At 39.2% G+C, this 16,635-nt stretch overlaps 2 protein-coding genes across 2 annotated transcripts; one reads left to right on the forward strand and one right to left on the reverse strand.

The window, feature by feature from the left end:
* Positions 1-3,654: 3,654 nt before the first annotated feature.
* On the reverse strand, positions 3,655-12,616 carry LOC109134972 (uncharacterized; the record flags this gene model as incomplete). The annotated part of the gene is made up of 8 exons (XM_057394774.1): positions 3,655-4,038; positions 4,994-5,051; positions 5,910-5,992; positions 6,093-6,203; positions 6,531-6,675; positions 7,287-7,379; positions 7,468-7,503; positions 12,491-12,616. Coding segments are annotated over 8 exons (738 nt in total), but the record flags the coding sequence as incomplete, so codon positions are not given.
* A 424-nt stretch (positions 12,617-13,040) lies between these two features.
* LOC130591451 (uncharacterized) lies at positions 13,041-13,790 on the forward strand. Its single transcript, XM_057394775.1, has one exon. It carries the CDS (start codon positions 13,041-13,043, stop codon positions 13,788-13,790), a length of 750 nt encoding a protein of 249 aa, XP_057250758.1.
* Positions 13,791-16,635: the final 2,845 nt, after the last annotated feature.

Raw genomic sequence — 16,635 nt, forward strand, 5'->3', positions numbered from 1 at the left:
AAAGATGGATCGGGATTTTTTGCGGGATATGAATTACATTAGCATTTTTTGCGGGATATGACAAGATGGATCAGGAACTTGAAATCGCTGGAAAATATGAGTTTGTTGGGAAAATTGAGATCTTGTGGTCCTTCAATGGAGGAAATGGAAGAAAATCAAAGGGATAACAGAGATGAGAGATGAGAGATGAGAGGGAATGAAAGTGGTGAGGAGGAAGCGAGGGAGAATGGTAAGGGATAAAGGAGGGAATGGGGAAATGGAGAAGAAAGAGAAGGGAAATCTCATACTTTTATACTAAAATTCAAGGAGATACACAGTACCAATATGGCAATATATAGCAAAATCCAAAATTATTTTATAGGAAATTCTTCCTCCTATTTAGGGAACTAGATAAGCAACTTCCTTCACTTGTGCGATATAGAACTTTTTAGGAGGTTGTACTTTTTACATTCTTGCCAACCAAATCATTGCTCATATCTTCTAAGAAGATCAAATTTCAATGTATATATATGTCAAGGAAACAATTAAGTAGTTTGTAGTATCTTCATTCCTAAAAATTTAATCTAAAAATCAACAAAGTTAAATAAGGTGTCACAGACTCACACTTTTGAAGTTTTTACACTAATTCGAATTGGGTGAATGGGGTTTGGTTGGTTCGAGCAAGAGCACACACTAGATATTTGTGTTCTCTTAGTGAGAATATGATAAACGAGATCAACTTATTATGGACCATCTAGGTATTTTGGAATTGCATGATGGTAAAGACTCATGTTTGGCTTGTGCATTATTGACGAGTAAGACCGTTTTCATATTGTTTTTGGATGTCCATTTGTAGATTCATCTTTGTTGTTCGAGTTCGTTTGGCATTATTTAACGATTTGGATATTTCAGAAGGAATGACGTCAATGCATTGTGTTCCTGTCTGGATTTTGAGGATTGCTGAAGTGTGTCGAGTAGGAGTGAGCCCCAAGAACGTTTGCTTGAATTGATCTTTCGGTACGTCGGAAACCTGAAAGACAATGTTAGACTATCCTGAGGGTTGTTCAAGGATCTCCCCTCCGACGCTCAAGTCAGTTGAGATAGAGAGAAAAAGTCTAGAGAGGTATGTTATAGTTTGTTAGGTGAGAATTTAATACTTGTTCATGGATGAGACAATTGGTATTTATAGCATTGCGAATTCCGAAAAAGACAACCTTGATGGGATGGGCTTTCTGGTGATCAATGGCTATGTTGCCTTTCACGCAATTAGCCCTTCCAGCCCCATATGTGGATCCTTAGATAACCAAGAGCTAGGTCAAATCACATGTGGGGCCCATCTTGTCACCTGTTTGGTAACTCCTGATGGCATGGCATAAGCATTGGGCTGGCCCTTTATTGAGATCAAAAAATTATCCCCACACCATGGAGGTGGGAATACTGCAATTTGACCTAGTGAAGTGCATTTGTGGCAGTACAAGCACTCTGAGGCTCGCAGGATTCCCCTAGGCCGACCGAGTTACCTCCCATGAGGGACTACTTGACCAAACGGGTTACTCTCCTTTGATTATTAATGGTATCGACTAGGTCACCTCCCTTTGAAGGGATTTCTTGGTCGACCGTGTCCTCTTCTTCAAAAGTTGTTGAAGCCGACCGAGTCACCTCCCTTTGAGGGAGCTACTTGGCCGACCGGATCACCTCTTCTTGGGGAAACTATTTAGCCGACCGGGTCACCCCGCATTAAGGGTTATTAGAGCCGACTGAATCACCTTCCACGGAGGGTATCGCTTGGCCGACCGGGTTATCCTTCATTGGGAAACCATTGAAACATACCAAGTGGCACTGATTGTTACTTAGCCCTATTTGGCTACACTAGTAGAATAAATGCTAATTGCAGCGTCATTAAGTGGCCTATTGCGGCGGTATTGGCCGCGCAACAATTAAGGACGCAAAAGCGTAACCTATTGCTACTGTTCCTGCTCAAAATCGCAGCAACGGGCTCTCAAAAGCGTAAAAATGTCAAGCTGTTGATGCGGTTGTTTTCCAAAATCGTAACAATAAGTACTGTACAAGTGATTTTTTTTTTAAAATTTTGCCATCAAAGTTGAATGATTTTAAATAAAAAACTATAAAATAGAAAAACCAAGAGTCAAATCTAATATAAATGATGAAAAAAACAACAAACAACTAAATATACAAAAGATTAAATATAAAAGTATATATCACTTCATAGAAACAAATTGTAATTACAAATCAAAAAGTACAAAAAGAAAAAATTAACTAGATCCTTTAAAATAAAACTAATCTACCTACGTAAAATAAAAATGTAAATGTTATAAACATATCTCAAAATCGAAAATCAAGATCTGATTGTATACAAATGAAAAATCTAAAAAATCGAAAAATGAACATATATATAGACTGGATAAATAAAAAAATATTTCAGATCTGAAGCCGACGAGTGAACGGCTTAAATGGAGGAGTTTCCGACGAGAGTTTTCGCGATGAGGAGAGACAATTTTCGCCGGAGATCAGGAAATCGGATAGTTTTCGGCGAGAGTTTTCGTGACGAGGCAAAAGAAAGATGTCAATGCGGTTCGTCATCGGAGAATTGAGCGTGAAATCAAACGGTTTCGTCAGCGATTATTCGATGGACCTCTTGAGGGTAGCACGCACAGGAAGCGTGTTAGTACACACATGCCACATGAAATGGCGAGTCTTTAGGAGATTTAAGTTTATATGAGAACCACCCTTATGTTGAAAACCGTGAGAGCCACTCATTCTTCCTCGTTTTTCTAAAATTTTGTTCATTTCACAATTTTTTAACTCATTTTATATTTGTGTTCTTGCTCATTTAACATTTTTATGCTCATTTCACGACGACTTTTCCCATTTTACGTTTTGCTCATATTTACGTTTTTGCTCAGTTAGCTTTTTTATGCTTATTTTACGTTTTTGTCATGTTACATTTTTGCTCCTTTTAGGATTTTGCACATTTATTGTTTTCTAATCATTTTATACTTTTTATCATTTTTAATTTTCTTGGTCATTTTTAGTGATACTCACAATTCTCACTGTTCTCACTAGAAAAAATTTCATTCTTCATAAGTTCACCCAAGTAGCATGAAACTCATCAAGGTTTCCCTCATTTCCTATCATATATGCAGTCTTAACAGTGTACTTTCCATCCTTAGAGTATGCTCACATAAATTCATCACTTCCACCCCGAAGGGTAAGAGTAATGACATAAATAGATTTCTTATCTCTCGTGTTGAAATGTTGCTCAACTAAGTCACTTCTCCACTCCATCTTTTCATAATCTATTAAATCTCCAACAATCTTCACGCCATCAACCTCATCACTCTCGATAAATGATCTCTCCATATGTCAATATTTTTCCCATTTTCCATCCTATACATAGAGAAGCTACTAGGTAAGGAAGGGACCTCATATTATAAGTCGCAAGTTCAAATTTTTTTATCCTTATTCTTTAAAAATAATTTTCGATTTTTAAAAATCAGCTTCGTTAATTTCCCACTTTAACAATCAATCCATCTATTGTTTAATTACAATTTTTTTTTTCAATATAAAAGACCCCTCCTCAAGAAAAGTTGAAGGGATGAACCTTATTTATCGAGACTCGTGAGTGTTTTCATCAGGTTGATTTTGTAATTCGATTTTCCAATATAAAGTGACTTCTTTTTCGATTAATAAAAATTGGTCTTTCTATTTTTTGAGATTGTGTTCCAAGGGTCTATTTTTTGATATCTTGCACAGGCCCTTCATAATCCAAGCTAAACGCCTATTGTTTACCATCTAGTTTCTAATTAAAGATGCTATTGTAATTACAAAATAAGTCCATGACTAACATAATTAAATCCTCTACAGAATACTAACGCTTTCCTTGCCTAACTCAACTGTTCAAAAATGCACGGTGTTTATCAGACGACCTTCCATCTACATTATGTGCCTCTAGTTAGCCCTGTAAAAGTTTCCATTTCTGCTCCAATGCTTCACAGACTAACCCAAGACAGTATTTTGCACTGAGTGGATAGCCAGAAACTGAAAAACCAAACTCATTATAAGCACTATGAACACAAACTAATGAAACCTAGCATCATAATGAGTTATGAACTGAAAAGCCACAAAAAATAACATATGCACGCAATAAAAGCAAAATTTGTCTCCGGTGCAAATTTGATACGACTTGTGCTGCACCCCTAATACTTTCAATATACAACTCTAAAAAAAAATTCTATAGGTGAATGCATATGCATAATTGTATTCAATGAAGGAAAATAAAATACTTGTTAGCAGCTCATATTCAAAGGAACAAAAAAAAATGAAAGCTCGGAGGTCTCCTATTTGATCCTACTGATGCACAAACAAGAATAAAGTACCATTCTACTACTATATGAACAAGATGCATAGGAACTCCAAAAATGAACAAGAGCAATACAAACGACTTCCAGCAAAAAGACCGGCACTTCACAGCTAAATGTCTCGATCGACCAACTGAAATTCCGAAAAGGAGTGGTATATTGGTGATGGAATTCCACGTAATTGGCTCACTATTACACTCAAGCTCTCAAACAAAAATGGTCACAAAAGGGCTTGTCACAACGAACTACCAGTCGCACACGTACAAAAAAAAAAGCCCCCAAACTTCCGATAAATATACATTGAAAAACAATTAGAAGACATATTCTTAGAGAAATTGTACTCACACCGCTTTGACGAAAAAATATCCAAGCTACAAATCAGGTACTATAAAGCAACCAAGCAAACCTCTAAACTTTTCAAAGTTATAACCCCTTCAACCATTTCTGACTACGCGATAGCCATTTCAGGCATAAACTTTTCAATTTTCATTGGTCCTTTAGAGGTGTTAACTAGTACATGCCGGAACTAACTTGACCTTTTCACTTTTCATACAGATAAATTTGCAGTCTTAGATGAACAAACTTAAAGCACAAACAACAATAAAAATGACACCGGAATTAATGACAAAAATTACCTGAAATATAGTCATCAGTCGAGTCCTTGCTAACTTTACTGTGGACCATTGTACCCACCTGAAGTCGCAAGTGTACACATGACAAGCATATAAAATATCCTCTATTAGAAATCAAAACTACCATGAGATGAAAGTCAAAGGCAGTAAAAGAAAAACAATCAAAAGAAGACTATCAAAGGGTGGTTCAACATGAAAACAAACGTGCGTGAGAAGGCAACATTTGTTCAACGCCAGAAAGCGGTTAAGGTTTGAATCAAAGATGATTCAAATATTTTCCCTCTGTGAGATACACGGAAGTTAAATATTATGATTCTCTATAAATAGAGAAATCATTATCAAGCCAAAAAAAACGAACAATCCATCACAACTACATTTCTTAATTCCTTAGTGTAACTTAGCGTTAGCATAGCCATGAGGTTATAGTTTAGTTTCATAGATTATGTTATGGAGCCATTAGATCTCCAATTCTCCAATTGAAGCAAGGAACTATAGAGGTAACAACCTTCGTATCTCCTCTTTAATTTGTCTAAGACTGGCTTATCCCTTATGTGTTGTAAAATCCATCCTTAAATTTGTGACATGTATGAAAATTCTATACTTTAATTAAAAAGTTTAATTATTGTTTGCTTTATTTATTGCAATTATTGTTTGCTTTACTTATTGCTTTTCGCCTGAAATTAATTTGTTGTAGTTTGATCATTAATTAAATTGCAATAGAGTACGTTCGCAAGGTTTTTTCCAATTAAAACTAGTAACCCCGGGATTAAATCTCCCAAGAGATTCAATACTAAACTTTTGGGTGTCCATTGACTTGTTTGCAAGGTCAACGAACTGATTTTGCACTAACAAACATGGAACAATAAAGGATGCAAAATGTAGACACAAAGCCAAGACATTAAAAGACAATGAGTAATACCACAAAGACAAGCTCAGAATCATCTGGAATAGCAGAAAGATAATCTTCTACATCGACAAGCTTTTCTGAACTATAGGATAGCCCTGGAAGAAGAAGAAAACTTTTCGTCACTGAAACAATCTCCAAGATTATGCGTCAATGAGTCACAATGAAAATGAAATTATGAAACAAACATAAACCCACCAATAATTCGAGCATTTTCAGGCATATGCTGTGCTAAAGGTTCTTTAAGGACTCGAATAAGAACTTCTCCTGAATCCTTAGCACGAACACAAGACTTCTCCAATAGCTCAACTACATAATTGCAAAAGGCCTACAAATTAAAATTGAACAATGACAATCCTTTGAAAAGCAAAGATAGGGATCAATTGACAGGAACTTGTGATACAACCATTAAAGTTGATGAGAAGTGCATTAAAGCGCGAAATCAACAGAAAAGTTGTAAAATTTCAATCAGATTTTACTTCCAGCAAACCCGAGTCCAGTCACACACATATTAGATCAATGTGCAAAGTTATATTTTAATAAGTTCATTTTTATGACAACATGAGCAGCCAAAAAAGAGTAAACTGTTATAAAACCCTTTGAACATCTTCCACTCCAGTCTCCAAACATATTTACCCATAATACCGCAAAACCGTTTGCATGTTCTAGGTATCCGAGTATGTGGCTTGACTTCAAAAGTAACACCAGAATCAGTTTTCACGTACACAGCTCCAACCATCCCAGCTTTATTTAGCGGGCTATCTAAAATTGCACGAAGTGCCTGTACATCAAATGATATCAACTTCAATTTGCAAAATAGCCAGGCCACCACTAAAGTACAAAATTAGGCATCCTATTTTTCATATAATTACATTACAATGAAGTAGGCAACGTTTTATATGCATTCTTCGCATAACTGAGTTCAAAAAAATAAGCATCCCTCGAATTGGCAATGCCAACTTTACAAATCAAAACTTGAATAGATTGAAAGCTAATTGACTGACACGTAGAGTCAAAAGATCCCCTTTGACAAGTATCCCAAAAGAATAGGTTTTGATTAATAAAATATACTACTCCCTTCGTCCCATAATAAAATGCCTACTTCATTTTTGGTGGGTCAAATTTTAAAATTTTTGACCGAATATTCGCATTTGTATATATAAAAAACGTATTTATATGGGATCTTGTTAGATTCGTCTCAATGTCACAATGTCTACTTTCATAATATCAATTTTTTATATTTTTTATTAATACGGAATTAAATATATCAAAAGTCAAAATCAGTAAAAAAGAGACAAGCACTATATTATGGGACGGAGGGAGTAGTCTAATTAACAATTTTATGCCCCACTAACACAAACAAAACAAAAAAAAAGAAGATAAAAATGGCACCTCATAAAAAATGTGGGGGCGAAAATCATTGGGATTGTTCCCTTGCTTGATTATAAAACCGGAATCTTCATGGGAACTCAAAATCTTACGCTTCTGGCAATATTAAACAACTACCCGTAAATTTTCAGAAACAAAATTGATAAACATAAAGAAAAAGTAAATGATGTAATAATAGGATTACCTTGCGAACAAAGGCCTTATGCAGAGAAGCGTCTTCAATTTAAGTCAGATGAGAGAGAAAGTGGAGAGAGAAAGCTCTCCCCCTAACCTGCCCGAAACACCACATGAAAAAACTTCCCCCACCGCCCTCAAGGCCAAAAGTCAGGAGCCCAGCCAGAATCTCCCGAAGCAAATCTCCGGTATTCAAGCAGATGCTAAGGATGTCGGCCGTCCGTCGTCGCCGGAGTCTACTCACCCCTCCCCTTCCCCTTCCCCTTCCCCTTCCCCGCAAAGGTCATTTAAAGAAATAGCGTGTTCGACCGCGCTTGTGCCGCAACTAATCTCAGAGATTGTTCCGGTGGAAATGATGGAAGTTCCTTTTGCAGAGGTTCAGCCCCAGCAATGTCAGGGTGATGATGTGTTTATCCCTATCTCCGAGAAGAAATATCGGGAACTTGTTAAGCCTTGGAATGAAGCTTTAATATGTAAAGTAGTGGGAAAGTCATTTTCTCATGATTTCTTAAAGAAGGAATTACAGAAGGTTTGGAGTTTGAAGAAAAGTGTTGATCTTATATCTTTGGGGAAAGGTTTTTATAGCTTCAACTGTGGTTCGACCCAGGAAAAATCAAAAATCCTTGCAGAGGGTCCATGGTTCGTAATGGGTTCTCTCATATGGGTTCAAACATGGCAGCCGGGTTTTAAGCCATCCAACGCAAACATATCCCAATACCCCATATGGGTCAGCTTGCCGGAATTACCGTTAGAATTTTTTCGAAAAGATATCTTGTATTCCATAGGTAATGCCTTAGGAAATATTATCAAAATCGACGCTCACTCACTTGATGGGGACCGGAAAAGGTTTGCGTCGGTGTGTGTTTTGATGCGCGCTTCCTCCTGCGTTCCGGGTCGGGTGTGGGTTGGCGGGACATGTCAGGATCTTGTCTACTCCGACTCCCCCTGGTTGTGCCATAAATGCCGGAAAGTGGGTCACAATGTAAAGGGATGTCCTGAGATGAAATTGGTTGCTGCCATGGTGCCGGAAAGGATGAATATTGGAGTGGGAGTTCACTCCAAAGTGGAGAAGCCTAAGGATCCTGCATGGATTGACGTGAAGGATAAAAAACATAAAAGGAAAGTTGACTTAGGGAAAGGAAAGATGGGTAGGGCCCCTTCTAAAATTAGATGGACACCTAGGAAAGAAGGTGGCAAAAGTAATGATGAGGAGAGAGAAAAGGGAGGCATGGATGGGACTTTTCCCCTTGTTCATTCGCACATTACCAATGCTGAGGAAGATTTGGAAAATCTTCCAAAAAATGAAAATAAGTATGCGGCACCGCAGTTTATGCAGGAAGAAATCCCACCCTCCCCTACCACAGCTTCGAAAATGGGGAAAAAGGAGCTGCTTTCTGATCAAACTCAAGCTCAGGTCCAATCAGACAACCTCCATCACCCAGTTAAGTGTACTAAGACCCAGCTCATTTCCAGTAATTCATCTGATATCCCACCCCCCCTCCTATTCCATCCGTTATAAATAATACCCATATTCCTTCTCCAATTTCAAACCAAACTACATTGCATATTTTATCATCTGTAAGAGAAAAAACCAGTTCACCCACCTCTCAAAATGTGGAGACCATGCGACCCCGAGTTTCTCGATCTGTCCGGATCTCGGTCCCCACCCCCGCCTTTGTCACCACCCAACTCACCCCCAGAACCCCGTGTCATGATGACATGCCCACGCAGCCCGGTTCTGTTCGCTCGCCCAGTTCGGCCTCTCAAACCGGAGCTCCATCTCGACGAGGTGGAGTACTACCTGCCTGACAGCATGGAGGATCCCAACGAGTTTTACACGGAACTAACTTTCAAAGAGGTGAAGGCCCTAATAGCCAACCCGGCACTGAACCCAGAGTCAAATGATCACCTCATGATGTACTCAAACTCCGAGTTCCGTCCAGCTCATGTCCCTCAAGTGCTAGACGCAGATCACCTTCCCCAAACCATGAAAATATTTCTGAAGTGGTTTCTAGAGAAAGAGGTAGGAGTAGAGAGCGAAGAAAGAGCCTTGTTGGCAAGTTTGGGACCTTGGGTGGATCCAATACCCCTGCTACCTATGGTACGAACTCTCATAACGGTCAAATTGAGGGACGTGCGCATGATAGCAAAAAGCAACTCCAATGCGCTACTACTTGCAAGAACACATCTTCCGATGAAGCAGTTGGGGATCACAACAACATGGGCCGTGGGAAAAGGGCAAAGAAGCCCTCGAGAAGCCGAAGTGACTCTCTGGCCCCACAGGAAAACATGGACATGCCCCCAAACCGGAGCCGAAGTCGACCCGTGGGTGGTAGGAAAGGAGGGGCTCTTAAAGATGCTCCTGGAAAAAAAGCCCCTGAGAAAAGGAATGAATGTGCTTTTCTGGAATGTTAGAGGGTTGGCTAGGCCTTCCTTCAAGCCGAATTTTAGGCTTCTTATGCAGCATCATTATCTGTCTTTGGTCATCCTGGCGGAAACTTGGGTGGGGCGTGAGAAGACTGACGCTATTATTGCTGACTTGGGCTTCGATTCTTGGCATCTGCTTGAACCGGATGGATTTGTGGGTGGCATCCTCCTGTTGTGGAAATCACATATCCTAGATTTTCATGTTATAGGAGAAGGTGCTCAGGGAGTGTATGGCGTGGTCGAGGTACGTTCTACAAACATCTCTTTTGTGCTTACTTCAGTTTATGCTAGTCCTAAATTTCACTTTCGACAAAAACTATGGCATGATTTAGAGAACTTTGCTCAGGATCTAGGTAAACCGTGGTTAGTCATAGGAGACTTTAATGATGTTGTCAATCAAAATGAAAAACTGGGGGCCGACCTATTTCTAGGCGGAAAGCGGACTTATTTGCTTCTACTATGGATAAATGCCAGCTCATTGACTTAGGGTTTAATGGTCCCAAGTATACTTGGACAAATAAAAGAAAGAGAAAACCGATCTTCGAGAGACTGGATAGAGGGTGGGCGAATACTGAGTGGATCCAGTTATTTCCTAATGCGAACCTGTGGCATCTACCGAAAATCACATCCGATCACTGTCCTATTTCGAAAATGATCCCTTTGTCCAAGGTGAAAAACCGTTTAGGTTTGAACCTATGTGGCTTCTTGATAGTAGGTTTAGAGAGGGGGCTCTCCTTCAGTGGCCGTATCCATGTAGGTCAATCCAGGAAAGTCTGACTGTGTTTAAGGATATTCTCGTTGAGTGGAATCATGTAACGTTAGGGAACATTTACCGTAGAAAGCGTCACCTCTTAGCTAGGTTGAAGGGTACCCAGGTATATCTCCAAACTAACCCTACGTCTGTTTTTCACCAAGACCTAGAATCGAACATTCAGGCTGATTTGATTAAGACCTTAGACCAAGAGGAGGTACTTTGGAAATCTAAGAGTCGAAAGGAACGAGTGGGGGAAGGGGATCGAAACACTGGTTTTTTCATTGTTATTATTAAACGAAATGCGTCTAGGATAAATAGGTTGAGGGATAATGTCGGAAATGAGATCACTGACCAGAAAGGTATTCATGACCTAATCCTAGCCTTTTATCAGGACCTGTATTCTACGGACAAACTAGCCTGTCTGAGAAATCTGAGAGAAGGGGCACATGTGGTGTGCAATGTAGGGTATGTTCCAACACCCCTTGAAATTAAGGAAGCCCTTTTCAGCATGAAACCCCTCAAGGCCCCTGGACCAGATGGTTTCCATCCAATTTTCTTCCAAAAAAACGTGGGATGTTGTAGGGAATGATGTGTGCAGAGATATTCAAGAGTGGTTTAACCAAAGTAGGATCCCGGAGGATCTTTGTCAGGCCTTGATATGTCTCATCCCTAAACAAAAATCTCCCGATACTGTTAAGCAGTTTAGGCCTATAAGTTTGTGTAATACATTATATAAGGGTAGGGGGCCTGACGTGAATCTTGTGGTAGCTTCTGAAGTGTTACACTCCATGAATAAAAAGAAGGGAAAGTGGGGATGGTTTGCGCTAAAAATCGATCTTGAAAAGGCTTATGATCGAGTTGAATGGGATTTTGTTAGGGATTGTCTTAATAACCTTCAATTAGACCCTTCCGCTATTGACCTAATCATGAGCTGCATCACCAATGCCTCATCTCGTGTTCTAATAAACGGGCGTAAATCACAAGAATTTAAACATTCCAGAGGCCTTAGACAGGGGGACCCCATGTCACCCTACTTGTTTAATATATGCCTGGAAGCTTTGGCGGGTAGGATTAATGAAGCTTGTATGAGCGAAAACTGGACCCCCTTCTGGGTTGGGAGGGGTCGTGTTCCCATCTCCCACCTTCTCTTTGCAGATGACCTTCTCTTATTTGGGAGGGTTGATGAGGACACAACGTTTGCGGTCCGTACAGTTCTAGAGAGATTCTGTGAGGACTCGGGTGAGAAAATTAATGAGGCTAAAAGCAAGCTCATTTTTTCCCCTAACACTGCTAACGATCACAAAAGGCTCTTCATTGAAACTCTTAACATAGAAGAATCTAAAGATTTGGGGATGTACCTAGGCCTTCCAATCTCCCATAAACGCCCCTCCCGTAACCAGGTCCAGTTCATTGTGGATAAGGTCAGGACCAGACTTGCGACCTGGAAAACAAAGTTCCTATCCAAAGCAGGTAGGATGACCCTTATTTCCTCAACCCTATCAGCCATTCCGGCCTACTACATACAGGCTACTTTCCTCCCGTCAAGTACCTTGCAGGATATTGACTCGATATGCAACAACTTCCTGTGGGGTGAGGAGGGGGGTAAGAAGAAGATCCATTTAGTTAATAAGCAAACCACTTTTTTGGCAAAAAACCAAGGGGGTCTGGGTATCACATGCCAAAAAATCATGAATAGAGCATACATGGCGAAATTAGGATGGAAATTAGCCCAAGGACAACCTAGCTTGGCCCAAAGGTGTATTAGAGCAAAATATATGTACAAAGACCGTGTTACAAAATTCCAGAATGGGTCTGTCGTGTGGAAAAGTGTTGGTCAAGGGTGGGATCTCCTCAAGGAAAATAGTTCCTGGAATCTAGGGGATGGTAGGAGTATTGACTTCTGGCATGATGACTGGTTGTCGATTGGACCTTTGCGTACATGTGTCCAGGGCCCTCTTACTCCAGAGGAAGACACAAGGAAAGTTCATAGTGTGGTGAACCTTGGCCAGTGGGACCTTTCCCCCCTGTCTCTTCTCCTCCCGACACGTCTGTATAATCGAATCCTTACCACGATACCGCCACCTCACAATGCGGCCCCTGACCTCTTAATACCGAACTTTGTCGATCACAAAGGTTTCATGCTCCAAAAGGCCTACAGGGCTCAAGTAACCCAGTCCTCCGTACACCCAGATTTATCGTGGATTTGGAAAGGGTGTTGTGAACCAAAAGTTAGATTTTTTATGTGGCTTCTTTGGCTCGACCGTATTCCCCATAGGCTCCTTCTCTCAATTAGAGGTATGATCAATGGTCACACTTGTCCTAGATGTCAAACTCACCTTGAAAATAGTGCGCACATTATACGAGAGTGTACCAAAAGTAGGGATATGTGGGGATGGACGGGGATGCCCGTTGGAACCCACACATATTTTAGATGCTGGATTAAGGAGAATATGCAGTCTACCGAAAAGTTCTGGGACCTACCTTGGGGGTCTCTTTTTCCATATATGTGTCATGAAATTTGGAAGGATAGGAATACATGTGTTTTCAAAAATCAAAACCCGTCGCCTTTTCGAGTAATCTGCTTTAGGGCCAGAGAAAAGGTGAAAGAGTTTCTAGCTGCCACAGGTTCGGTTTCTTTAAATAATGATCCACTCCCTTTTGCCCACTCTAAAGATTTCTTGATGATCCATGTTGATGTTTCTTTTGTTGGGAATATGGAGGTGGCTGGGATTGGGGGGGTGATTCGTAAGGATGGTGGTCACTGGGTTTGGGGGTTTGGGAAGAAGACATTTGCTAAAAATGCCCTTGAAGCGGAACTTCTAGCAATTCTTGAGGCTCTTGTTCTGATTGAAAAACACAAGCTCCCGAAGGCCATTGTATATTCTGACTGTATGGATGCGACTAACCTACTCACAGGGGGTCAACCTGACCTCTATTCAAATCTGATTAATATGTGCAGGCAGTGGATGACTAAGCGACCGGATATCCAGCTTAAGCATTGTAGCAGGAAGTACAACAAGGTGGCGGATCTCCTGGCCAAAGATTGTAGGAACATGGATGGGAATAGTATTGTAACTAGGATTTTCCCTCTCCCCCCTAGTTACTGTTTGGAACAATTACTCTCGGATTGTAATATGTTTGACTTTATCTAATTAATGAATGAAAACCATGTTCACCAAAAAAAAAAAAAGAGAAGCGTCTTCGAGAACAAATATGACAGCACCTTTTTATTTGGGTAAGGGCTCATCCATTATAGATTTATAGTCACAAGAAGATGTAAATTATCCCTAAAAATATGAAATAAATTCATCAAACACAAAATAACAACCGCATATTAATTCATGTTTTTCATTATACAAAAGTATCTATTTTTTTCTATTTTAATCATGTTTCAAATATTAATTCAAGTCTAAAATAAAATCTGAAAAACTTAAGATCATAACTTTAAACATGATTAACCTTTAACATATAATTTATCAAACTCGAAATAATGAAATTCATATTTATTTAACCTTAAATTGAATTACAGAAAATAAAGTTTGAGACTTGTTACCCAAAATAATGCACAAAGAAAGGAAAAAGGAAAGAGAGAGGCGACAGCTGTCGGCTGGATGGACGGTGAGTGGCAGCGGCGAGGAGCGAAGATTGGCGGCGAGCACTGTTCGGAGCGGTGATGCGTGGTGGTGGAAGAGAGAGAAACCGTGGGTTTTATATTTCTTTTTGGGAATTTAGGGGCGTTTGGTTCATATTATGATATGAGTTTGGAATCAAGAATGAAACCAAGGTGGTATGGGTTTGGAACTTGATACTTAATACCTTGTGTTTGGTTTCATTTAGGAATGAAAAATCTTCTTTTGTTTTATACCTAGAGGTAAGGTATGAGCCATACCCACCTCCCCCATGGGTTTCTAAACCCCATACCTTATGGGTTTGAGGTATGAGTTTAAAATTTAGAAATAACTTAAACAAACACTAGGTATGGGTTTTGTTCATTCCAAACCCATACCTCATACCTAAAATTAGTGAACCAAAGGGTTTTGATAAAGTGATCCCCAATTCCCCCAATGTTATATTTACCTCGTCTTTTTACCCCTATTTCTTTTTGGAATATCACTTATTAGTTTACCCACTTCCTTTTGTTTCTATTTTTGAAATGAGACCACTAACTTTCTATCATGCATACATTCAACTTTAACATAAAATAATAGTTTCTCTTAGAAACGGATAAACTAATAAAGACTAAAGGGAGTACTTTTTTTTGCGGCTTTCGCGAATTCATAGTAAGATGAATTTCCTCTAGGTTGTCCTCATATAGGGTCACTCATCAAGAGACCCAACAAACCTCAAACCTCCTCCTCCCAACCTCCAACAGTATCAAAATACACCAAGATTTAAACCTTGGTCTTCCATATAAAAGATAGGAAGTCATATTATTGGACCCAAGAATCCTTGATCCCCTAATGTTATACTTATAGGTCTTAGGTAGTTTATTTCTACTCCAGCTCTTTATTTTCTTTTTACTAATTTGAAAATAGAATCGTTTAAATATTAGTTGTAATAATAACAAATAAACATATTTTTATCACATGGTTCCAACTCATAATTGTGTTGAACTAAATTAAACATTTTAGTTTATAAAAGTGTTAACTTTGACTTTGATTTAATAATGTCGACTTAATTATTTACAATATGATTAAGAAAACCAAATATAAATATATTTAAAAATTCTTAATTATATTTATAATTTCATAAAATTTCGGGGATTGCATGTCATGAACTGGCTTAATTGCTAGACACTAAAAGAAATATCAACCCTTGTGAGATTGAGGTAGAGCAGCTTGTCAATTAATCTTTTATAAATTTCAAGGTCTTTTAAGGCCTCTCCTTTTTCTGAAGAACGTTTTAGACCTTGAGGGAGAGAAGTGAGGGCTTCCTTGCAATCCATCAAACCAGTAGTTGATAGAATATCAAAGATGTATTTCTTTGAATCAGAAGAATTCCTGCCATAATCCAGGATACTTCTACACCTAGAAAGTATCTAAGCTCTCCCAAATATTTTATGGTGAAAGCTTTGTGCAAAGCTTGCTTAAGACTGTTTGTGCCATCATGATCAGCTCCTGTAAGTATTGAAGTTTATCATATGATGATTATGAAAACTTCATCTTACAGAAGAATAGAGAATAGAGAATAGAAATTAGAGAGAGGAGAAGAGAGAGAGAGTTTTAGTTCTGTAATGAATTGAATGAGAGTTATTACAATGTAACCACCTTATATACTTATTACATCATCAAGAATTGTAATAACCGAAATAACAAACTTAGTAACAAACTAAGTACAGCTCAGCTCCAGACAAGTGGACAGATGATTTAGTTATTGCTTGGATTTGGGCCTGGTGGAGGTTGAGACTGATCACCAACACCCCCCCTCAAGCTAGCATGTGGTGAAGAAAACATGTCTAGCTTGGACAATAAGTAATTATGCTGAGGGGAAGAAAGAGCCTTTGTAAAAACATCTGCCAGTTGCTGAGTTGTTGGTGTGTAGGTGAGTTCAAGGAGACCATCCAGCACTTTCTCCCTAGTAAAATGGCAATCAAGCTCAATATGCTTGGTTCTCTCATGGAAAACAGGGTTTTTACCAATGTGTATAGCACTTTGGTTGTCACATTTCAAGGTAACAGGTTTAAGATCAGTAACTTGGAGATCATTGAGGAGTCTAACTAGCCAAGTTATTTCAGAAGCTGTGGCAGCTAGAGCACGATACTCAGCTTCACTAGATGATTTTGAAATGGTACTTTGTTTCTTAGATTTCCAAGAAACTGGAGAGCTCCCAAGTAACAAAACATACCCTGTAACTGATCTTCTAGTATTAGGACAGGAGCCCCAATCTGAATCTGAATAGGCCTGGAGAGTGAGAGTGTCACTGGCTTTCAAAAGGATACCTTGACCATGAGTGCAAGCTATGTATCTCAAAACATGAGTGAGAGCAAGAAGATGAGGA

This window comes from Beta vulgaris, chromosome 5 (assembly GCF_026745355.1).
Source record: "Beta vulgaris subsp. vulgaris cultivar EL10 chromosome 5, EL10.2, whole genome shotgun sequence".
Taxonomy (NCBI): domain Eukaryota; kingdom Viridiplantae; phylum Streptophyta; class Magnoliopsida; order Caryophyllales; family Amaranthaceae; genus Beta; species Beta vulgaris.

Bases quoted from the DNA above. Each gene is read 5' to 3' on its own strand.
- LOC130591451 (XM_057394775.1), top strand. From the start codon at position 13,041: ATGCCCGTTGGAACCCACACATATTTTAGATGCTGGATTAAGGAGAAT.